The sequence below is a fragment of the Tachysurus vachellii genome, chromosome 2 (assembly GCF_030014155.1).
Source record: "Tachysurus vachellii isolate PV-2020 chromosome 2, HZAU_Pvac_v1, whole genome shotgun sequence".
Lineage (NCBI taxonomy): Eukaryota > Metazoa > Chordata > Actinopteri > Siluriformes > Bagridae > Tachysurus > Tachysurus vachellii.
In genome coordinates, this window is record NC_083461.1 from 6,450,918 (window position 1) to 6,476,033 (window position 25,116).

General features: G+C 37.3%; 1 protein-coding gene across 4 annotated transcripts; it reads left to right on the forward strand.

The window, feature by feature from the left end:
- Positions 1-6,271: 6,271 nt before the first annotated feature.
- On the forward strand, positions 6,272-19,855 carry LOC132862728 (E3 SUMO-protein ligase ZBED1-like). Of its 4 annotated transcripts, XM_060894933.1 has the most exons (7): positions 6,272-6,425; positions 7,076-7,153; positions 7,441-7,542; positions 7,985-8,062; positions 8,234-8,335; positions 16,861-16,938; positions 17,811-19,855. In XM_060894933.1, the coding sequence occupies exons 1-7, from the start codon at positions 6,401-6,403 to the stop codon at positions 19,190-19,192; spliced, it is 1,845 nt and encodes a 614-aa protein (XP_060750916.1). In that variant the 5' UTR covers positions 6,272-6,400; the 3' UTR covers positions 19,193-19,855. The 4 variants fall into 4 exon arrangements, with proteins under 4 accessions (XP_060750916.1, XP_060750922.1, XP_060750939.1 ...); XM_060894939.1 differs by lacking the exons at positions 16,861-16,938; positions 17,811-19,855 and adding an exon at positions 8,915-10,979; XM_060894956.1 differs by lacking the exons at positions 7,441-7,542; positions 7,985-8,062; positions 8,234-8,335; positions 16,861-16,938; positions 17,811-19,855 and adding an exon at positions 8,915-10,980.
- Positions 19,856-25,116: the final 5,261 nt, after the last annotated feature.

Here is a 25,116-nt window from a genome sequence, read left to right on the forward strand (position 1 = left end):
GGCACGTAGGAACAGCGCTGCTCAGTGAAATGTTAAAGATGTCAGTAAAGACATCCGCTAGATGTTCTGGACATTCACTGAGCACCCTGCCAGGAATATTGTCTGGTCCAGAAGTCTTCCGTGGGTTCACTCTGCATAGAGTTTTCCTCACGTCATCTGTGGATAGACAGACTACCTTACCGTTGGGGGGAAGGATGGTCTTCCTTGCCGCTACGTTGTTCTGCACCTCAAACTGAGCGAAGAAGTCGTTCAGTGCATCTGGGAGGGAGGCATCACTACTGTATAACAGGCAGGTGAAATTGCATGGCCTGCATCTAACAGTCACAAACTCCACTAACGATGAACAGCAGCTAGAACCAAGCACAGAGTTCTTGCACTATTCAGTGTTGATGTAAACACGAACACCACCACCACAAGCCTTACCGCACAGAGCTGCATTTCTGTGCATGAAACTAGGTGAGCCCATCTAGCTAAATGGCAACGTCCGGAACTCTGTCACAGAACCATGTCTCTGTCAACACAAAGACGCAGCAGTTTCTAAACTCTCGCCATGTAGAGTGTTCGAGTCAGATGTAGTCTAGTTTATTGTCCAGGGAGCAAACATTTGAAAGTAGAATGGACGGGAGAGCGTCATTGTTTTTAGCCTAGCACGGACACCCTCCTGCTTACCGCGTTTCTGCTTCTTCGAGCACCACTTCCGGTGTCCCCTCTCCTGGTCCCCGGTATCAGATGACACAGAGGACTGGAGTGAACAAAAGAAAGAGATAGAGACAGAGACTGTGCAAGAAAGAGGGATAGAGAGTGAACATAAGAGAGAGTTGAGTAGGTTAGCTGGCTTGCTAGTAGTTTATCAGCTAATAAGTAAGGTAAATGGTTAAATGAGTGTGAAAAAGGTTGATTGAAATGGATAAAACATCTCCTAAATACAATAATCTAAATCCACTTAAGTCTAAAAACGCTCTTATATCATTATAACAACAGTAAGCTAATGATTATTTAATCTGATTTTTTAACTGATTATCATTAAGGCAGGAAGATTTACCACAAGCTGCTTACATCCATTATTTTAGTTACAAATATTTCCAGCATCACCTACAAAGTTTTCCTACAAAGCATGTTCAATAATACATCATCCACAATGTGTAGGATTGACTTTATTAGAAAAAAATACTATTGGGCATAGCAATTATTTGGAGAGGTATAAACCAGAGTTTCCAACCACAGGGCCATTTTTAGCTGTTTTTTTTTCTCTGTGGGAAGGAGTTGTACTGACTGCTTAACCATAAGCGAATGAGTAACAGCTCCATCAACACAGCATGCTCTTATCTCAATAACACACTCATCAGCCTGCACATTCATACAATCATTTGTTTTTTGAAATGAATCTAATTTTATGCAGCACTTGTTTAATACAAATAATGTAATAATGGTGGCCATTTTTTAAACTCCTAAACTATATTTTTTGCTGTGTGGTTAAAGAGGTCTGTAGAACCTGATCTGTAAAATATCACTAAAATAACTTTTACTTTTATTATTGACATTCTAGTTTTTAATGATTCTTTCCTTGTATCTCATATCTCTTGTAACTCTTGTTTGTGGCTGTAAGGCTCACCCTTTGCTTAATAAATTATCTGTCTCTGCCTGCATTATTAATTCCTGATAGATGTCAAGGGTAGCTTTGGAGCTGATTGTACTGATTGTACTGAGCTTCTTACTGAGTGAGTCTGTGAATCAGTTTGTCTGTGGGAGCAATAGGCGGCTGGAGTACTTTGTATTTCATTACAAATTAGGTTGTTAATGACAAACCTTTTCACTTTTATTTTTTGCTGCACTTTGGTGACAGTACCTAACATGCCATCACTGCGGAAACGAGTTTCAAAGTGAATAAAATGTTTTTGAAAGAATGAGAGGCATCTCTGGAAAATTGCCCGTAGTGTGTGATTGCGTGAGCGAATGAGAGTGTGTGTGTGCCCTGCGATGGGTTGGCACTCCATCCAGGGTGTATCCTGCCTTGATGCCCGTTGACGCCTGAGATAGGCACAGGCTCCCTGTGACCCGAGAACTTCGGATAAGCGGTAGAAAATGAATGAATGAATGAATGAATGAATGAATGAATGAGAGTATACACAAGCCTGGTGAGATAGATCACAGACTACCCCACAGACAGACCACAGTATGTCAGGCTGAGTGGATGTATTTCAGACACTGTAGTCAGTGACACTGGAGCACCACGGGGGACTGCGTTCTCTCTGTACTGTTCACCCTACACACATCTGACTTCCAGTACAACTCAGAGATACTTGGATGACACTGTGATAGTTGGCTATGTCAGGGACGGACAGGGAGGGGAATACAGAAGTATTATGATTGAGGACTTTGTGTGTGTCCACCCATCTGCAGCTGAACATCTCCAAGACCAAGGAAATGGTGTTGGATTTTCTTAGGAATAAATCACAATCTTAACCTGTGTCCATACGGGGTTGCCATGGAGATGGTCAGGAACTACAAATATCTAGCTGGATGATAGGCTGGGCAGGACCACAAACATGGACATTCTCCTCAGGAAAGGACAGAGCCTATCTATACTTCCTTCATCTGCAAACAACTGCTACACATCTTCTACCAAACTGTGATCACTAGTGTCATTTTCTATACTGTGGTGTGCTGGGGAGGGAGTTGCAATAAGAGAGATGTGGCACGACTGGTGAGGAGGGAAGGATCTGTGGTTGGAACGGAGCTGGACACACTAGTGACAGTAGCAGAGAGAAAAACCCTTGACAGACTGCTCTCCATTCTGGACAACACCCACCACCCTCTGCCCAGCATATTTACCAGGCAGAGGAGTGTGTTCAGGGGCAGATTGCTGTTTCTGTCATACTGCACTACAAGACTGAGCAACTCTATTCACCCTGGCCATTAGACCGTACAACATCTCTCAGGTATGGCAGAGTGGAAATATACAAACTGAGGAGTTAGTACATTTTATATGTATATTACTTATACATACAGTATATACATACATATACTTATACATACATACATATACATACATACACACACACACATATATATATATATATATACGTATATATATATATATATATATATATATATATATATATACGTATATATATATATATATGTATATATATATACGTATATATTTATATATATACGTATATATATATATATATATATATATATATATATATATATATATATATATATATATATATATATGTGTGTGTGTGTGTGTATGTATGTGTATGTATGTATATGTATGTATGTATATGTATGCTACTAGACCTTTTTTTTTTCATTTTATAATTAAAAATAAAAAACGAAAAATACCTAATTTGCATGTTTGGGCATGAGGGGTGGGAGGGGTTTGGGTGTTTTTTTTAAATATGTTACTGTGTTTATTTTGGAAAACTATTCTTAAGTAAGTAAGTAAGTAAGTAAGTTAGTAAGTAAGTCAGTAAGTATGCAAGTCCGTAAGTAAGTCAGTCAGTCAGTAAGTCAGTAAGTATGTAAGTCAGTAAGTAAGTCAGTCAGTCAGTAAGTCAGTCAGTAAGTCAGTCAGTCAGTCAGTCAGTCAGTACAGTAAGTCCGTAAGTAAGTAAGTCAGTCAGTAAGTCAGTCAGTCAGTCAGTCATTACAGTAAGTCCGTAAGTAAGTAAGTAAGTAAGTCAGTAAGTCAGTCAGTAAGTAAGTCAGTCAGTCAGTCAGTCAGTCAGTCAGTCAGTCAGTCAGTAAATAATCTATCTACAGTATCATAACCCCAACCAAGGAAAATGCCACAGATGAAAGAGCACAAAGCACATTTGTGATATTGACAGAAGACACTTAAACCAGTCAGGTGAACCTTCAAAATCCTACGGAACCTGAGAAACATTCCAAATCATCAGGCCCGGCTACTCGTAATTCCTACTTAAAAAAAATATGCGACAAAAAGTTTTGACACTTCTTGAATTTTGTTATGAGAGCCATGATGGCTCCCTCTGCTGGCCTGCAGAGGACTTTGCTGCACTTTATCATCAGGACTCTACTTCCCACAATCCATTACACCACCAGCTCAGCACACCTGTTTCCTGTTTGCAATCACCTGGTCTATTTAAGCTCACTCAGAACTCTGTGATGTCGTGAAATATTGTTAAGCACTGTCTGCATTCTGAGCGTATTAGCTGTCAATCTGTTCCGTGTATTGCCTTGTTTTGACCCTGCTTGTTTATGGTGTTTATGAATGTTTGCTACCTGCCCTGACCTACGCCTGGATTATTGACTACTGTTTTTGGATTGCCTTTGATGTTGTGGTTTTCCTGATGTTTGACCCTTACCTGTTTTGGGATATTGCCTAATAAACCAGCATTTGGATCTAACCTTGTATGTTTCACGTGCACATTTTCACATTTCCTGAATAAATGAATAATTATTTAATGAATGTTTACATTTTGTATTCTTGTCTTAAAATGGCTATAAATGAATATACTTTAGTCTGTCATTGCACCTCTTTATGTTTCCCTCTGATCGCTTTTCTGCGCTTTAATAACTGTACTGAGAGTTGACTGTTTATTCTTTTAGGCTTTTACTGAACTGCTGAATTAAGGATTAATGATCAAGGAAGGTAAGCTAAGTAATGAGGTCCCATTGAAAGCAGCCAAAATATACATACAACTTAGAAAAAACTGAACCTATATAAATATAGAACTTAATAAGACTAGAGAAGAATCTAGTCTAAAGACAAACAGGGCAATATAAGATATTAAAGAGTACAATTTAAAAAAATAAACCTGGAAAAAAAAATATTTCTGAGCAAGGTTAATTAAAAATGTAACTATAATTGTTTGTTTCAATGTTAAAAATCACTATTCACAGGCATAATGTGCATCTGCAATCATTTGAGGTGGAACGAATGTATGTATTTATTCCGATGGTAGGGGTAAGGGCTGTAGGGGTAAAGGTGGGTGTTTTCTGTCTGTCTACATTCAGGTCCCACCCACTGCCATGTACATTGTTACCACCTCTGTTTTTTCATTGGAGGATCATAATTGTCACATGACTTGTTTCTGCATTCTGTTTCTAATTAGTTGTATGGGGATTTCCAGATACTACAATACTACATACCCTGGCAGATCACTGTGTTTGCTTTTGTTGCATTGTTGTTTGAGTCAAAAGTATTGCCAAATCACACCCAAATGTTTCTCTGTAAATCTCATTCACATTCATATGCCCCCTTCGCTGCTCAAGCAGCCTTCACTTTTCTGAGGACGCGCTCTAGATTTTGGCTGTGGGGAGTTTTTTGTGGGATGTGATGTTTTGCAAGAAGGCTTGGCATGAAAAGAGCATTACAGTTCATCCCAAAGCTATTCATTATGGATGGGAGAAATTTAGACATTCTAGACAACTATGTGTGTTCAGCACCTGGAAAAACCACACATGACTCTCTGTTTGTTTATGATTGTGTCTTTGCCTTTAGGATTTAGTAGTTTTGATTTTCTATATAGAAAAATGTGTATATGTTTACACATAAATACAACATTATTATTATATTATTAATATTAATATTAAACAATGGACAACTAAAATATGAACTCTGTTGTAAGACTCTGGCAGGTACAGGATAGAGTTACAGGAATCTTCCTAGGCTACAATACTGGTTCTCAGCCAACAAACCTAAATAAATGCAAAGATACACCATGGCCAATTGTTAACATATAGATAGTACAAAGAGAAGGAAAAATAGGAAAAGAAAGGAGAGACGTAAGGCAAATAGACAAAGGAAAATCGATGTAAAAATACAAAAGGTTGAAGAGTTGGTTGAAGAGTTATAAGACTTACAGTAAATATGACTTAAATCTGACTAAAAGAAGACAACGATCTTTGGCGCCCTCACGTGGTCTCATTTCGCCTCACACTCAAAACAGTATCATGTAAACCCCTTCAAATATCATTTTAAAAGACTAAAATAACCGATGATCGTTATTTGGGCAGTAAAAAAAGACTTTTCTCATGTCTACAAGTAACACAATTAATCTCTATACTATGTCTAGTCTATTCAATTGCTCCCCCCAAATGCTCCCTGGGTGCCACAGCATAAATGGCTGCCCACTGCTCCAGGTGTGTTTATACAGTGTGTGTGTTCACTATACTTTGCTGTATGTCATGTCACTATTTAGAAAAGAACACACCCAATGAGAAGAAAACCCACCCCCAAGAACAAGGTAATACTTTAGCTTCTACAAAAATAAAAGTGAAACTGCATCCAAGCTGCACAGAGGTGGAGTAGCAACAACGTAAAACAAGATCATTTCTAACTGGGACACAGAAACTCACACATTGTTCCTGAATAGAGACAACAAAGCCTGGGTATAATAAAAAGGCACTAAAAGCTCTGTGAAACATGGAGAAGAGGGGAAGTTATCCTGGTGAGTATCTAGGATTTCTATTTTTCTTTTTGAAAGTTTTGAACAAATGACTTAAAGCGGTGTGATTTAAATGCATCACACTTGAAAAAATGCATTATGAAATCAGGTTAATTAGGAAAATTTCATTAAAAAATCATAAATTTGTTGAAAATCACAAGTAAATCGAGGCCCTTCCTCTTTCGTGCTACATGAGGAGTGTTGGTTCCTCTTGTGCAGCAACACAAATAAATTGTGAACCTTTTTACTCTTGCCCATACCAATGTGCTGTTTTCTTTTTCCACAACAAATGCAAGAAAGTTTGTTTATTTATTTATTTTTCAGTTCTATAGTATATTAACATTTATTATAGTTGTTATAACCTAGTAAAAATATATCGACATTGAAGCCTATTGTAATATGTTATTCGAATTTAAATCATGGTCATATCAGATATGTTACCATGTCTTCATACTTCTTGAAGACTTGAATAATTATATTTTGTATAATATAATAGTGAGAAAAATTATTTCTGTTATTTTAAATCGCTGAACCTACTGCTGTGTAAAAAAACATATAGGCTAATTTATACATTTCATTTTATTGTTTTAATGATACATATTAGACAGATTTTCAAAATTATATTTTTTATAATAATATTCTTTTCCAAACAGAGAGGAGTCATCATCCGTACACAAACAAACAGCTGTCGTTTAGACATGTGTACAAAGACCACACCTTCACCAAAGCAGGTAACACATTTCCTCTGGAAGATAATAACTCTGATCATATTGGAATTATTTTTTGTTGCTGTTAGAGCTGGTTTAATCACCAGTTTAAACATTCAAAAACATCATGCTTAACATTTACAGACACAGACACATTTAAATAAATTATTTGCTCATAGAAAGTTTGTGTACACATAAGTAATATTTGTGGCAGATATGTAAGTTTTTTCATTAATATACAGTACAAAAATATCAGACTTTTTCCAATAGTATTATTAATGAAAAGGATGTGTGGAAATTGTTTCAAACAGAAAGTGGTAGTAGACAATTACATGATCCTGATTGGAGAAGAAAGGAATATGAATTCAGACCCGATAAAGCTTTATCGGTTAAACAACGAAATATGCGCCTAGGTGAGTCTTTGCTAAATGTCAAGCACACAGTAAATGATATAAGATGCATTTATACTAAAAATGCATTTATACTAAATATAAATACAATATACTAAAATATAGTATTTAAATATTTAGTTACATGTTTTAACATTTATTATAGTTGTTATAACCTAGCAAAAATATGACGACATTGAAGCCTATTGTAATATGTTATACGAATTTAAATCATGGTCATATCAGATATGTTACAATGTCTTCATACTTCTTGAAGACTTGAATAATTATATTTTGTATAATATAATAGTGAGAAAAACTATTTCTGTTATTTTAAATTGCTGAACCTACTGCTGTGTAAAAAAACATATAGGCTAATTTTACATTTCATTTTATTGTTTTAATGATACATATTAGACAGATTTTCAAAATTATATTGTTTATAATAATATTCTTTTCCAAACAGAGAGGAGTCATCATCCGTACACAAACAAACAGCTGTCGTTTAGACATGTGTACAAAGACCACACCTTCACTAAAGCAGGTAACACATTTCCTCTGGAAGATAATAACTCTATGTGCTCATAGAAAGTTTGTGTACACATAAGTAATATTTGTGGCAGGAATTTAAGTTTTTTCATTAATATACAAAAATATCAGACTTTTTCCAATAGTATTATTAATAAAAAGGATGTGTGGAAATTGTTTCAAACAGAAAGTGGTAGTAGACAATTACATGATCCTGATCGGAGAAGAAAGGAATATGAATTCAGACCCGATAAAGCTTTATCGGTTAAACAACCAAATATGCGCCTAGGTGAGTCTTTGCTCAATGTCAAGCACACAGTAAATGATATAAGATGCATTTATACTAAAAATGCATTTATACTAAATATAAATACAATATACTAAATATAGTATTTAAATATTTAGTAAGGGACACATGAAGCTCATTTAACCCTTGTATGTTGTTCGGATCTGTGGGACCCATATTCATAAACATCAATAGTTTTGAAAAACTTTGCTTCCTTGTAAATTTGTTGATTTTTCCCTCTCATAACTTGATTAAATTTGATTTTCATTACATTTTATTAAAAAACAACAAAAAACGAGTAGCACTTTAATTAAAAAAATGTGATGTAATAAAGGTAAAGAGCAAATATTAACCATATATGCTGTTTATATTGCTTGTAATTGGGATGAAGTAAACATCTGTAGAGTATTTTAACATCAAATTTGTGATTGTGTTTAAAAACCTAAAAATGCAGCGGGTCCAGCAGACCCACCGACACTGGCTGAGTAACAAAAATACGAACAACATACAAGGGTTAACTGCAGTTGATTTGACTGCATATATATCATTGTTTTGTGTTGTTTTATTTTCTTTTATTTTCAGGAGAACATTTTGATTTGAAGAAACACCTTCTGGAGATGATTGTTACAGATCTGCAGACACCAACACTCGTTGAAGAACACGGATACCGCCGTTTCATGAACGCTCTAAATCCCAGTGCTTATCCTGCACTGAGTGCCTCTGAGATGCGAAAAGAACTGGTGAATATGTACGTTTCCACAAAGAGGAAAGTGATGGATGCAGTAAGAACCGCCATATACCCAGTGCTCTCTGCTGAACTGTGGATCTCAAGCAAAGAAGAATCCTATCTGACAGTAACATGTCACTTCATTGATAATAAGTGGGAACTGAAATCCTACACACTGGACACGGCTCAGCAACTCGGCGAACACACGCCAGAAAATGTTCATCGGCAGCTATGGAGAATTTCAGCAGAATGGGAGATCACAGAGAAAATTCACGTGGTGGTCATTAATGTTGATGGAATGAAAAAGGTTTATCAAAATTCAAACTGGACATACATACCCTGCTTCAGCCACACTCTCAACAAAGTCATCTTAGAAGTTGTAGCTAGCCCTGATTGGAGATATCTGCTGAAGAAATGCCGCCATATTGTTCAGTTTTTCCACCAGAAAAATGAAGCATCATGGAGTGACCGCTTGGCCCAGTCTTCTTGTGTTGACTGGCTTTCGACACTAAACATGGTGGAAATGATCTGCAAGCAGTGGCCGAACTTTTCCCAACTCTCCAGTTACAAACAAGCAGATAATCTTTGGCTGAATGAAAATGAAAGGAAGTTGCTTGAAAATATAAAAAAGGCCCTTACTGTTGTTAAAGACGTGACATGGGAGATTGGGACACGTGGATATGTTCAAATCTCCAACATCATACCTCTGCTTGATAAGCTTCATTTGAGCCTCCAAAGGCAACAAGACAACAGTGTAGCCTTGAGGCTCATTGAGAAATGTCATCACCACTTTGGAAACATCAACAAAAATGTATGGTTCACTGTTAGCACAGCACTGGACCCTAGATTCAAAAGCAGTGTACTGAAGACTGAAGAGGAAATAGTCAAAACAAAGATCCAAGAGGAAATGTGCAAACTGGCAAGTGCTGGGATGAGTAACGATTGCCAGAGAAACATTTCAGGGAAAGTGGATTATGAAGATTTATTCCTGAAGTATGCTATAGAAGGTGATGTCTCAGCTACTCACAGTCCTCTTCAATACTGGGAAGCTATGAGCAAGTCTAATGACATGTCCATGGTTGCACACAAATACCTCAGTGTGATCTCCACTGCTATTCCAATAGAGCGGATGATACATGAGGACAAATCCCGGTTTCTTTTCAACAGGAGGAAATCCTTGGAGCTGAAAGATATCAACATGATGCTGTTTCTGAATGGTAATCACCAAAAGATATGAATTATGGTGGTGTAGGAAACGCTGTTCTACTAGACTTTCTAAAAACTACACACTTTCCTGAACTATTTGAATTCTCTTATAACTTGTGGTAAATGTCATTCACGGCATTTAAAGTCGAGCGACATTGTCATCTCTTCACTCAATTGAACATCAAAGGAGTTCTGTTTATATTAATAAGAAGACATTTGTCTTGTTATTAATGTTTCTAGAGGGTTCATGATGTGATCATGCAGGAGCATCATGGACATTTGGACATCTGGGAAGATAATTAAAACCTGAAGTCGTTAGGCTTATGTCAAATCAAGATGTGAACACGTGATCCAACAACATGATCGCTACATTGTGTGAGGACACTTAGTCTGGATGGAACAACCAGTCCATTACAGGGTACCATGCAAACACATACACACACACTCACACACAATATCACCAAACCACTGACCAGCATGTTTTTGTGACGTTTTTGTGGGAGAAAACCAGTGAACCCAAAGATATCCTGGATGAAGATGGAGAGAACATCTGAAACGCTGGACTGACAGTAACTCAAGCTGAGAGACCATGCCAATGCCAAAAAAGAAATGCTGTCTTTATTTAACTTCTGCTTTTTCAAACCTTCTGTGATTTTTACCTATTTATATACAGTATGTAAAAAAAGCTCTGAAAACACTGTGTAGAGAGATATAAATGTAACTGTATAAGCAATACTGTACTGTCTGATCATGTAAGACAAATTAAATATAATTAACCATACTGTATGTGCTTCCTAAACATTCCATTCTAGAGTAAGACCCTGTTGCTACAAAGGATTTCCACTAGATTTTGGTGCATGGCTGTGGGGATTAATGAGTATTCAGCTTAAAGAGCATTAGTGAGATCATTTACATTTGCAGAATTTAGCAGACACCCTTATCCAGAGCAACTTACATTTTTATCTCATACTTTTATACACCTGAGCAATTAAGGGCCTTGCTCAGGGGCCCAGCAGTGGCAGCTTGGTGGACGTAGGAATCTAACTTACAACCTTCTGATTGGTAGCCCAACACCTTAACCACTAGGATCCCACATCCCAGATCAGACACTATCATGACACAATCATGAGTCTGGGGTGCAGTCAGGGTTCTAGTCCATCTCAAAGGTGTTCAATGGGGTTGAGGTCTCTCGTCATCTGACCTCCAAGCTTGGCAACCATTTCTTCATGGAGCTCATTTTAAGCATGGTAGCACTCTCATGTTGGTCCAGGTTTAAGCATCTTAGTTATAATAAAGGAAAAATGTAATGCTACAGCATACAAAGCCATTCTAGAAAATTGTTTTTGGCAAGAACCACATACCTTTGTCCATACACTGTATAAAATCATAATCTGCCATACAAGAGTATTATTTAACCCTTTGATTACTCCCATCATTTGCTCCCTTTGGGGATCTCCAGTGGGTCAAAGTGATCCACAAAACACAGGGATTTATACCAGATATCAATAAATTTATATAATGAAACTTTTAATATGGTCTTTAATTCCCTGACAAACAATGCTGAAAATAAATCTCTTTAATCTTTGACGATTTTCATCAGCAATGAAAAGTCATATATTTTTGTGCAATGGATTTATGTGTTTGTCTTTTTTTGTAAAACTTACAGAAAGTGAAACAAGGTATTGTAACTTGCTTCCTAAAACTAAGGAATTTATTTAAAAAACCTGTGCTTTTGCATAGCAATGAGAAGTGTTTTGCGTGCACAGAACCCATGCAAATTAGGGTAAGACACGTTCAATGAGTTTAAATTTTAGCTTTCGTTCCAATGAGACAGCAGTAGAAAAATCAGTCTTCACACTATTGCTTAGCACGATAACTAAGGACAAGGACTTTTAATATGAATGAATGTCATGTCATACATGTTATTTATATGAATTGTGTCATTTTTTTATATTGTGTAGTGTGGCTCATAATATGGGACTACTTTTTGAAAGTGATATTACACATCTGTGAAACTATATGCTATTCAGAGTCGTGTGAGGAGGCATGATGAGTCACACCTCCTTTAGGTAAATACAAGACAAATGAGAAGATTTGTTAGTCTGACAAACCTAGATTTCAACAAAAGCGAAACCACAAAAAGCTCATACTAATACAGACATTGCTCATCTTCAGGGTAGAAACTACAAAACCTGTCAGTAACGAAAATTTTATTCAATTTGTGGAACATGTCAAAGAAGAGAGGTGATTCTGTGGAGTTTTGTTGTATTCATTCATTTCTTTTTAGAAAAATTATGGCCCAAGGATTTAAACTAGTATAATTCAAATATGCATGACATAATGAAAAACTACATAGGATCTAAGAATTAACAATGTGAAAATTCTTGTCATTAAAAACCTGAAAATGAACTGAGTAATCTTCCTGTTTTCCCTAATCTAATTATTTCATAATAGTTTAACTACACTGTGCAAAAAACAAACAAACAAACAAACAAACAAACAAACAAACAAACAAATAAATAAATAAGGTAAAACTCATCACAGAATATCACCAAGGCAGTTAAACTTTAGGGATATCAGTCTGTCCAGTTCGGAAGAAAGTGAGATTGTGAATCAGTTTCAGCTGCTTTGGTATAAATGAAAGAATAAACAGAGAGGTAACAGCAAGAAAACCTCCAGAATAGGAATGGATTTGCATGCGTTTACAATTGCTCTCTCCTTATCCTCCCTGACTGATTTGTCTCCAGTTTTGTGTTTTTTTTTAGCTTTATACTGGTGAAGTTGACCCTGGGTCCCTCCTGGTGTATGACATTGCTGGCCTCATGTGGCCTGAGTGTGTAGGCAGTTTCTGGATGACAAAGGCATGGATGCCATTGACTGGCCCTTACATTCCCCACACCTGAAACCATTTGAGAAGCTCTGTGGTGTTATGTATGGACACTGTATGTAGCCGCCAAGCAGCACCTCAGACAGAAATCCTCCAGGACACAATCTGCCATTTCATCAGTAGCATGCAGATGTGGTCAGGAGTGCATACAGGCATGTGGGAGTCCTACACACTATTGACACGTTATTAAGTTTGATGATTTTGAATCCATCCCACAGTGGGTTGATGATTTTGGTTTCCAACGACCATTCTTACTTTCATTTTGTTGGTTTTTTACACATTACACAATGTATATACAGTAAGTAAAGATTTTAATGAGTGTGATCTTAACGATCTATGATTTAAGTGTACCTTAATTTTTGTCATGTACTAGGCATTATGTAGTTCTAAAATATATGTAACAAATACAATGCAATCCCTAAAAGTACAACATACATTCTCTGGCTAGGCACTGGAACTCTGAATAAAATAAAATGGAGGTTATGTAGAATCATGCATATATGCAGTAAATAATTTAAAAAAGCAAAGATTTTGATGTGTTCCTTGTAAACGGGGATTACTGTATGACTGCATAATAAACATGTTGATGTCGGTGCCCATGTTGATTTTTCAAGAAGAAGGAAGACATTGTAGAATACCTAACACTACCATGACTCACATTCGAATAGCAGGTTCATCTTGTTTTACAAATGTAATCATGGTCACGTTAAAGATGGTTCATGTTAATTGTCTTATTCATAAATTTTATATTACTGTCCTTTATTCATCCATTCATAAATGTTATATTACTAAAAAAAAATCATTGTATAAGAGCTGCAGATTGAGGAAGCAGACAAACCAAAAATGGCAATTAGATAAGTAATTATCCACTGACACTGAAGATTCTGTCCATAAATACAGTGTATTTAAATAAATGTATCCTCACGGCAAACTCCACTATTTCAAAGTTTATAGATTTTTCTTCTAAATATTTGTATTCATTATTGAAAAAAAAATCTGATTATTATTTGCTGTTGATTATATGGGGAATTCTTGTATTATTTTGTTGGAATCCTATGTGTTCTATATATTGTATTGTTCAGTGTTTTCATGTGTTTATTTTGTTTAAATTGCGATGTGTGCGTTTGCTTTGATATAATTGCTACTAAACACTACTTTTTTGCATACTTTTTTGATTTGACCTTCATATTAACCATTACATAAACTATCCTTTGGTATCCTACAGCAAGTATATAGTATATATACAGATGGGTATAGATACACATATAGATACACTGCTCATCGATAATTTGTAAATTTAACCTATTAGTTTTTTCACCTCACACCTCCAGGGTTGGGGTTCGTTTCCCGCCTCCACCTTGTGTGTGTGGAGTTTGCATGTTCTCCCCTGTGCCTCGGGGGTTTCCTCTGGGTACTCCGGTTTCCTCCCCCGGTCCACAGACATGCATGGTATGTTGATTGGCATCTCTGGAATTGTTCGTAGTGAGTGATTGCGTGAGTGAATGAGAGTGTGTGTGTGTGTGTGTGCCCTGCGATGGGTTGGCACTCCGTCCAGGGTGTATCCTGCCTTGATGCCCGATGACGCCTGAGATAGGCACAGGCTCCCCGTGACCCGAGGTAGTTCGGATAGGCGGTAGAAAATGAATGAATGAATGAATGATGTCTTCTTAGGGCATTTTGAAGTCATTATTTGTGCTGTGGTTAAGGAATGTGAATCACTAATGCTCGTATCTGTATTGACTGTTAGGAACCTCCACATGATGGAGACATAAGTACAAATATAACATAGTGGTGTTAAGTTTAGTGTTGAAATTGTTGAAAAATGTTTATCTCAAGCAACAATTTAATTGCTTACAGTGTTTTGTTAACAATGCTTTGCTAGCATTTTGTGTTTTGCTCTAAGAGGAATCATGTAGCAGTTAGCATGTGGCTAGCTAACATCCATGAATTTTATATGTTTCGTTTAGTTAAAAGTATTATAATGATTTATTAAATATCTTTCTTTAATTTGATCTTTTGGGAAAGCAAAATCGTTTAAATGTGATTTCGAATTTGTTCTTGTAGTAAATAATGAAATAACATCTTTTATTAATATGCTTATAAAAACTTGGAGGACTTTTTATATTTTTTAAATCAACCATGATTCAAATCAGTATTGTCAACATGGCTTTTTGACAGATGTATAAAAGTCCACATTATATGATATGTCTTTAACACTAGATTTACTGCCTTTTTTATTTTCTGGAGCGGGTACCGAGGGGTGATTCCCCCCGTTCCACAGTTCTTCAGCTCAATTCCCCTCCTGCTTTTGTTGTGCAAACACACCCATCACCTATGAGGCCTGGCACATTTGCATTTGTTCACTCAGAGTAGCTCAGATCCAAGGCAGGCCAAACCTCTGTGTCTGACACAGAAACCTTTGGTTTGTCAAAAAAAAAAAAAAAAAAAAAATATATATATATATATATATATATATATATATATATATATATATATATATATATATATATATATATATATATATATATAATTTGTTTTTAAATATAAATATTATTAGTGTGTATATAATTAAATATACACACTTTGTGTTATTTTGTGTAAAGCCTCCCAAATGCTCCCTGGGCGCCACAGCATAAATGGCTGCCCACTGCTCCGGGTGTGTTTACACAGTGTGTGTGTTCACTATACTTAGCTGTATGTCATGTCACTATTTGGAAAAGAACACGCCCAATGAGAAGAAAACCCACCCCCAAGAACAAGGTAATACTTCAGCTTCTACAAAAATAAAAGTGAGACTGCATCCAAGCTGCACAGAGGTGGAGTAGCAACAACGTAAAGCAAGATCATTTCTAACTGGGACACAGAAACTCACACATTGTTCCTGAATAGAGACAACAAAGCCTGGGTATAATAAAAAGGCACTAAAAGCTCTGTGAAACATGGAAAAGAAGAGAAGTCATCCTGGTGAGTATCTAGGATTTCTATTTTTCTTTTTGAAAGTTTTGAACAAATGACTTAAAGCGATGTGATTTAGGAAAATTTCATTAAAAAATCATAAATTTGTTGAAAAGCACTGAAACTCTGACCAAGTAAATGGAGTTAACTGAAGATTATGCAGAAAAATTATACTTTTGTGACCAATGTGGGATAGAAAATTTTACTAAGAAGCTGTTTGTAAGGGTATGACCTTCTGAACGAGTGATTAGAAGTTGTTTGTGTCTAGAAATTGTTATTACCAGAGAAAGTTCGTGTAAAATATTAGAGGGTCTGAAGGAGCTGCAGATGAGATGGTGAGACTGAGGCTAATGAACAACTTAGGCAGACCTTGGAAAGGGTAAGATTATCTTGATCAGGAGACAATCAGGAGTTGTGCATCTAGCCAATGATTAATGATGTTTTCCCTTCTTCAGTTTCTGTGTATGAATCATGCTTATAAAATCTCATTGCGACGAATGATCCCTTCCTCACACCTCCAGGGTCGGGGTTCGATTCCCGCCTCCACCTTGTGTGTGTGGAGTTTGCATGTTTTGTTGTCCCTAGTGAATGAGAGTGTGTATGTGCCATGCGATGGGTTGCACTCCGTCCAGGGTGTATCCTGCCTTGATGCCCAATGACACCTGAGATAAGCACAGACTCCCCGTGACCCAAGCTAGTTCGGATAAGCGGTAGAAGATGAATGAATGAATAATAATATTCTTTTCCAAACAGAGAGGAGTCATCATCCGTACACAAACAAACAGCTGTCGTTTAGACATGTGTACAAAGACCACACCTTCACCAAAGCAGGTAACACATTTCCTCTGGAAGATAATAACTCTATGTGCTCATAGAAAGTTTGTGTACACATAAGTAATATGTGGCAGGAATTTAAGTTTTTTTATTAATGTACAAAAATATCAGACTTTTTCCAATAGTATTATTAATGAATAGGATTTGTGGAAATTGTTTCAAACAGAAAGTGGTAGTAGACAATTATATGATCCTGATTGGAGAAGAAAGGAATATGAATTCAGACCCGATAAAGCTTTATCGGATAAACAACCAAATATCCGCCTAGCTGAGTCTTTGCTAAATGTCAAGCACACAGTAAATGATATAAGATAAAATGCATTTATACTAAATATAAATACAATATACTAAAATATAGTATTTAAATATTTAGTAAGAGACACATGAAGCTCATTTAACCCTTGTATGTTGTTCGGATCTGTGGGACCCATATTCATAAACATCAATAGTTTTGAAAAACTTTGCTTCTTTGTAAATTTGTCGATTGTTCCCTCTCATAACGAGTAAATTTGATTTTCTATTTTTTTTATTACATTTTATTAAAAAACAACAAAAAACGAGTAGCTCTTTAATTAAAAAATGTGATGTAATAAAGGTAAAGGGCAAATATTAACCATATATGCTGTTTATATTGCTTGTAATTGGGATGAAGTAAATATCTGTAGAGTATATTAACATAAACATGTTAAACATGTTAACATATTTTCATTGTGTTGAATTAAAAACCTAAAAATGCAGCGGGTCCAGCAGACCCACCGACACTGGCTGAGTAACAAAAATACGAACAACATACAAGGGTTAACTGCAGTTGATTTGACTGCATATATATCATTCTTGTTTTGTGTTGTTTTATTTTCTTTTATTTTCAGGAGAACATTTTGATTTGAAGAAACACCTTCTGGAGATGATTGTTACAGATCTGCAGACACCAACACTCGTTGAAGAACACGGATACCGCCGTTTCATGAACGCTCTAAATCCCAGTGCTTATCCTGCACTGAGTGCCTCTGAGATGCGAAAAGAACTGGTGAATATGTACGTTTCCACAAAGAGGAAAGTGATGGATGCAGTAGGAACCGCCATATACCCAGTGCTCTCTGCTGAACTGTGGATCTCAAGCAAAGAAGAATCCTATCTGACAGTAACATGTCACTTCATTGATAATAAGTGGGAACTGAAATCCTACACACTGGACACGGCTCAGCTATTCAGCGAACACACGCCAGAAAATGTTCATCGGCAGCTATGGAGAATTTCAGCAGAATGGGAGATCACAGAGAAAATTCACGTGGTGGTCATTAATGTTGATGGAATGAAAAAGGTTTGTCAAAATTCAAACTGGACATACATACCCTGCTTCAGCCACACTCTCAACAAAGTCATCTTAGAAGTTGTAGCTAGCCCTGATTGGAGATATCTGCTGAAGAAATGCCGCCATATTGTTCAGTTTTTCCACCAGAAAAATGAAGCATCATGGAGTGACCGCTTGGCCCAGTCTTCTTGTGTTGACTGGCTTTCGACACTAAACATGGTGGAAACGATCTGCAAGCAGTGGCCGAACTTTTCCCAACTCTCCAGTTACAAACAAGCAGATAATCTTTGGCTGAATGAAAATGAAAGGAAGTTGCTTGAAAATATAAAAAAGGCCCTTACTGTTGTTAAAGACGTGACATGGGAGATTGGGACACGTGGATATGTTCAAATCTCCAACATCATACCTCTGCTTGATAAGCTTCATTTGAGCCTCCAAAGGCAACAAGACAACAGTGTAGCCTTGAGGCTCATTGAGAAATGTCATCACCACTTTGGAAACATCAACAAAAATGTATGGTTCACTGTTAGCACAGCACTGGACCCTAGATTCAAAAGCAGTGTACTGAAGACTGAAGAGGAAATAGTCAAAACAAAGATCCAAGAGGAAATGTGCAAACTGGCAAGTGCTGGGATGAGTAACGATTGCCAGAGAAACATTTCAGGGAAGGTGGATTATGAAGATTTATTCCTGAAGTATGCTATAGAAGGTGATGTCTCAGCTACTCACAGTCCTCTTCAATACTGGGAAGCTATGAGCAAGTCTAATGACATGTCCATGGTTGCACACAAATACCTCAGTGTGATCTCCACTGCTATTCCAATAGAGCGGATGATACATGAGGACAAATCCCGGTTTCTTTTCAACAGGAGGAAATCCTTGGAGCTGAAAGATATCAACATGATGCTGTTTCTGAATGGTAATCACCAAAAGATATGAATTATGGTGGTGTAGGAAACGCTGTTCTACTAGACTTTCTAAAAACTACACACTTTCCTGAACTATTTGAATTCTCTTATAACTTGTGGTAAATGTCATTCACGGCATTTAAAGTCGAGCGACATTGTCATCTCTTCACTCAATTGAACATCAAAGGAGTTCTGTTTATATTAATAAGAAGACATTTGTCTTGTTATTAATGTTTCTAGAGGGTTCATGATGTGATCATGCAGGAGCATCATGGACATTTGGACATCTGGGAAGATAATTAAAACCTGAAGTCGTTAGGCTTATGTCAAATCAAGATGTGAACACGTGATCCAACAACATGATCGCTACATTGTGTGAGGACACTTAGTCTGGATGGGACAACCAGTCCATTACAGGGCACCATGCAAACACATACACACACACACTCACACACAATATCACCAAACCACTGACCAGCATGTTTTTGTGTCGTTTTTGTGGGAGAAAACCAGTGAACCCAAAGATATCCTGGATGAAGATGGAGAGAACATCTGAAACGCTGGACTGACAGTAACTCAAGCTGAGAGACCATGCCAATGCCAAAAAAGAAATGCTGTCTTTATTTAACTTCTGCTTTTTCAAACCTTCTGTGATTTTTACCTATTTATATACAGTATGTAAAAAAAGCTCTGAAAACACTGTGTAGAGAGATATAAATGTAACTGTATGAAGCAATACTGTACTGTCTGATCATGTAAGACAAATTAAATATAATTAACCATACTGTATGTGCTTCCTAAACATTCCATTCTAGAGTAAGACCCTGTTGCTACAAAGGATTTCCACTAGATTTTGGAGCATGGCTGTGGGGATTAATAAGTATTCAGCTTAAAGAGCATTAGTGAGATCATTTACATTTGCAGAATTTAGCAGACACCCTTATCCAGAGCAACTTACATTTTTACTTCATACTTTTATACACCTGAGCAATTAAGGGCCTTGCTCAGGGGCCCAGCAGTGGCAGCTTGGTGGACGTAGGAATCTAACTTACAACCTTCTGATTGGTAGCCCAACACCTTAACCACTAGGATCCCACATCCCAGATCAGACACTATCATGACACAATCATGAGTCTGGGGTGCAGTCAGGGTTCTAGTCCATCACAAAGGTGTTCAATGGGGTTGAGGTCTCTCGTCATCTGACCTCCAAGCTTGGCAACCATTTCTTCATGGAGCTCATTTTAAGCATTGTAGCACTGTCATGTTGGTCCAGGTTTAAGCCTCTTAGTTATAATAAAGGAGAAATGTAATGCTACAGCATACAAAGCCATTCCAGAAAATTGTTTTTGGCAAGAACCACATACCTTTGTCCATACACTGTATAAAATCATAATCTGCCATACAAGAGTATTATTTAACCCTTTGATTACATCATTTGCTCCCTTTGGGGATCTCCAGTGGGTCAAAGTGATCCACAAAACACAGGGATTTATACCAGATATCAATAAATTTATTTATAATGAAATTTATAATTTATAATGAAACTTTTAATATGGTCTTTAATTCCCTGACAAACAATGCTGAAAATAAATCTCTTTAATCTTTGATGATTTTCATCAGCAATGAAAAGTCATATATTTTTGTGCAATGGATTTATGTGTTTGTCTTTTTTTGTAAAACTTACAGAAAGTGAAACAAGGTATTGTAACTTGCTTCCTAAAACTAAGGAATTTATTTAAAAAACCTGTGCTTTTGCATAGCAATGAGAAGTGTTTTGCGTGCACAGAACCCATGCAAATTAGGGTAAGACACGTTCAATGAGTTTAAATTTTAGCTTTCGTTCCAATGAGACAGCAGTAGAAAAATCTTACGAAAAAGAATAGTCTTCACACTATTGCTTAGCACGATAACTAAGGACAAGGACTTTTAATATGAATGAATGTCATGTCATACATGTTATTTATATGAATTGTGTCATTTTTTTATATTGTGTAGTGTGGCTCATAACATGGGACTACTTTTTGAAAGTGATATTACACATCTGTGAAACTATATGCTATTCAGAGTCGTGTGAGGAGGCATGATGAGTCACACCTCCTTTAGGTAAATACAAGACAAATGAGAAGATTTGTTAGTCTGACAAACCTAGATTTCAACAAAAGTGAAACCACAAAAAGCTCATACTAATACAGACATTGTTCATCTTCAGGGTAGAAACTACAAAAGCTGTTAGTAACGAAAGTTTTATTCAATTTGTGGAACATGTCAAAGAAGAGAGGTGATTCTGTGGAGTTTTGTTGTATTCATTCATTTCTTTTTAGAAAAATTATGGCCCAAGGATTTAAACTAGTATAATTCAAACATGCATGACATAATGAAAAACTACATAGGATCAAAGAATTAACAATATGAAAATTCTTGTCATTAAAAAGCTGAAAATGAACTGAGTAATCTTCCTGTTTTCCCTAATCTAATTATTTCTTAATAGTTTAACTACACTGTGCAAATAAATAAATAAATAAATAAATAAATAAATAAACACTCAATTATCACAGAATATCACCAAGGCAGTTAAACTTTAGGGATATCAGTCTGTCCAGTTCAGAAGAAAGTGAGATTGTGAATCAGTTTCAGCTGCTTTGGTATAAATGAAAGAATAAACAGAGAGGTAACAGCAAGAAAACCTCCAGAATAGGAATGGATTTGCATGCGTTTACAATTGCTCTCTCCTTATCCTCCCTGACTGATTTGTCTCCAGTTTTGTGTTTTTTTTAGCTTTATACTGGTGAAGTTGACCCTGGGTTCCTCCTGGTGTATGACATTGCTGGCCTCATGTGGCCTGAGTGTGTAGGCAGTTTCTGGATGACAAAGGCATGGATGCCATTGACTGGCCCTTACATTCCCCACACCTGAAACCATTTGAGAAGCTCTGTGGTGTTATGTATGGATACTGTATGTAGCCGCCAAACAGCACCTCAAACAGAAATCCTCCAGGACACAATCTGCCATTTCATCAGTAGCATGCAGATGTGGTCAGGAGTGCATACAGGCATGTGGGAGTCCTACACACTATTGACACGTTATTAAGTTTGATGATTTTGAATCCATCCCACAGTGGGTTGATGATTTTGGTTTCCACTGACCATTCTTACATCATTTTGTTGGTTTTTTATACCTTACACAATGTATATACAGTAAGTAAAGATTTTAATGAGTGTGATCTTAACGATCTATGATTTAAGTGTACCTTAATTTTTTTCATGTACTAGGCATTATGTAGTTCTAAAATATATGTAACAAATACAATGCAATCCCTAAAAGTACAACATACATTCTCTGGCTAGGCACTGGAACTCTGAATAAAATAAAATGGAGGTTATGTAGAATCATGCATATATGCAGTAAATAATTTAAAAAAGCAAAGATTTTGATGTGTTCCTTGTAAACGGGGATTACTGTATGACTGCATAATAAACATGTTGATGTCGGTGCCCATGTTGATTTTTCAAGAAGAAGGAAGACATTGTAGAATACCTAACACAACCATGACTCACATTCGAATAGCAGGTTCATCTTGTTTGTACAAAAGATGGTTCATGTTATTTGTCTTATTCATAAATGTTATATTACTGTCCTTTATTCATCCATTCATAAATGTTATAATACTGAAAAAAAAAATCATTGTATAAGAGCTGCAGATTGAGGAAGCAGACAAACCAAAAATGGCAATTAGATAAGTAATTATCCACTGACACTGAAGATTCTGTCCATAAATACAGTGTATTTAAATAAATGTATCCTCACGGCAAACTCCACTATTTCAAAGTTTATAGATTTTTCTTCTAAATAAAGATTTTTTTGTATTATTGAAAAAAATCTGATTATTATTTGCTGTTGATTATATGGGGAATTCTTGTATTATTTTGTTGGAATCCTATGTGTTCAATATATTGTATTGTTCTGTGTTTTCATGTGTTTATTTTGTTTAAATTGCGATGTTTGCGTTTGCTTTGATATAATTGCTACTAAACACTACTTTTTTGCATACTTTTTTGATTTGACCTTCATATTAAAGATTACATAAACTATCCTTTGGTATCCTACAGCAAGTATATAGTATATATACAGATGGGTATAGAAACACATATAGATACACTGCTCATCGATAATTTGTAAATTTCTAACCTATTAGTTTTTTCACTTAAATAAATATAATTTTTTAAGTCTTCTTAGGGGGGGCACGGTGGCTTAGTGGTTAGCACGTTTGCCTCACACCTCCAGGGTTGGGGGTTCGATTCCCGCCTCCGCCTTGTGTGTGTGGAGTTTGCATGTTCTCTCCGTGCCTCGGGGGTTTCCTCCGGGTACTCCGCTTTCCTCCTCTGGTCCAAAGACATGCATGGTAGGTTGATTGGCATCTCTGGAAAATTGTCCGTAGTGTGTGATTGTATGAGTGAATGAGAGTGTGTGTGTGTGTGTGCCCTGCGATGGGTTGGCACTCCGTCCAGGGTGTATCCTGCCTTGATGCCCAATGACGCCTGAGATAGGCACATGACTCGAGGTAGTTCGGATAAGCGGTAGAAAATGAATGATGTCTTCTTAGGGCATTTTGAAGTCATTATTTGTGCTGTGGTTAAGGAATGTAAATCACTAATGCTTGTATCTGTATTGAATGTTAGAAACCTCCACATGATGGAGAGATAAGTACAAATATAACATAGTGGTGTTAAGTTTAGTGTTGAAATTGTTGAAAAATGTTTATCTCAAGCAACAATTTAATTGCTTACAGAGTTTTGCTAACAAAGCTTTGCTAACAATAGCATTTTGTGTTTTGAGTTTTTTCATTAATATACAAAAATAGCAGACTTTTTCCAATAGTATTATTAATGAAAAGGATGCGTGGAAATTGTTTCAAACAGAAAGTGGTAGTAGACAATTACATGATCCTGATTGGAGAAGAAAGGAATATGAATTCAGACCCGATAAAGCTTTATCGGATAAACAACCAAATATCCGCCTAGCTGAGTCTTTGCTAAATGTCAAGCACACAGTAAATGATATAAGATAAAATGCATTTATACTAAATATAAATACAATATATTAAAATACCCCTCCTTGAACCGCCACCTTATTGTGGAGGAGGGGTTTGCATGCCTGAATGATCCTAGGAGCTATGTTGTCTGGGGCTTTCTGCCCCTGGTAGGGTCTCCCAAGGCAAACAGGTCCTGGGTGACGGGCCAGACAAAGAGCGGTTCAATACCCCTTATGAAGAAAAATACAGCAAGGTCTGTGACGTCGCCCGGTATGGCGCAACCGGGGCCCCACCCTGGAGCCAGGCCCGGGGTTGGGGCTCGCATGCGAGCGCCTGGTGGCCGGGTCTTACCCCATGGGGCCCGGCCGGGCTCAGCCCGAAGGAGCGACGTGGGGCCGATCTCCTGTGGGCCCACCACCTGCAGGAGAAACCGTAATGGGCTGGTGCAATGTGGATTGGGTGGCAGTTGAATGCGGGAGCCTAGGCAACCCAATCCCTCGACACGGAATCTGGCTCTAGGGACATGGAATGTCACCTCGCTGGGGGGGGGGAGGAGCCTGAGCTGTTGCGGGAGGTTGAGAGATACCGACTAGATATCCACGCACAGCTTGGGCTCTGGAACCCAATTCCTCGAGAGAGGCTGGGCTCTCTACTACTCTGGAGTTGCCCGCGGTGAGAGGCGGTGGGCTGGTGTGGGCTTGCTCATAGCCCCCCATCTCAGCAGCCATGTGTTGGAGTTTGCCCCGGTGAACGAGAGGGTCGTTTCCCTGCGCCTTCGGGTCGGGGACAGGTCTCTCACTGTTATTTGTGCTTACGGGCCAAATGGCAGTGTAGAGTACCCGACCTTCTTGGCGTCTCTGGGAGGGGTGCTGGAAAGTGCTCCGACTGGGGACTCAGTCGTTCTACTGGGGGACTTCAACGCCCAC

Coding starts and splice junctions, on each gene's coding strand:
- LOC132862728 (XM_060894933.1), top strand. CDS start 6,401: ATGGAGAAGAGGGGAAGTTATCCTG. Junction 7,154..7,440: donor CCACACCTTCACCAAAGCAG/GTAACACATTTC, acceptor TGTTTCAAACAG/AAAGTGGTAGTAGACAATTA. Junction 7,543..7,984: donor ACAACGAAATATGCGCCTAG/GTGAGTCTTTGC, acceptor TTTTCCAAACAG/AGAGGAGTCATCATCCGTAC.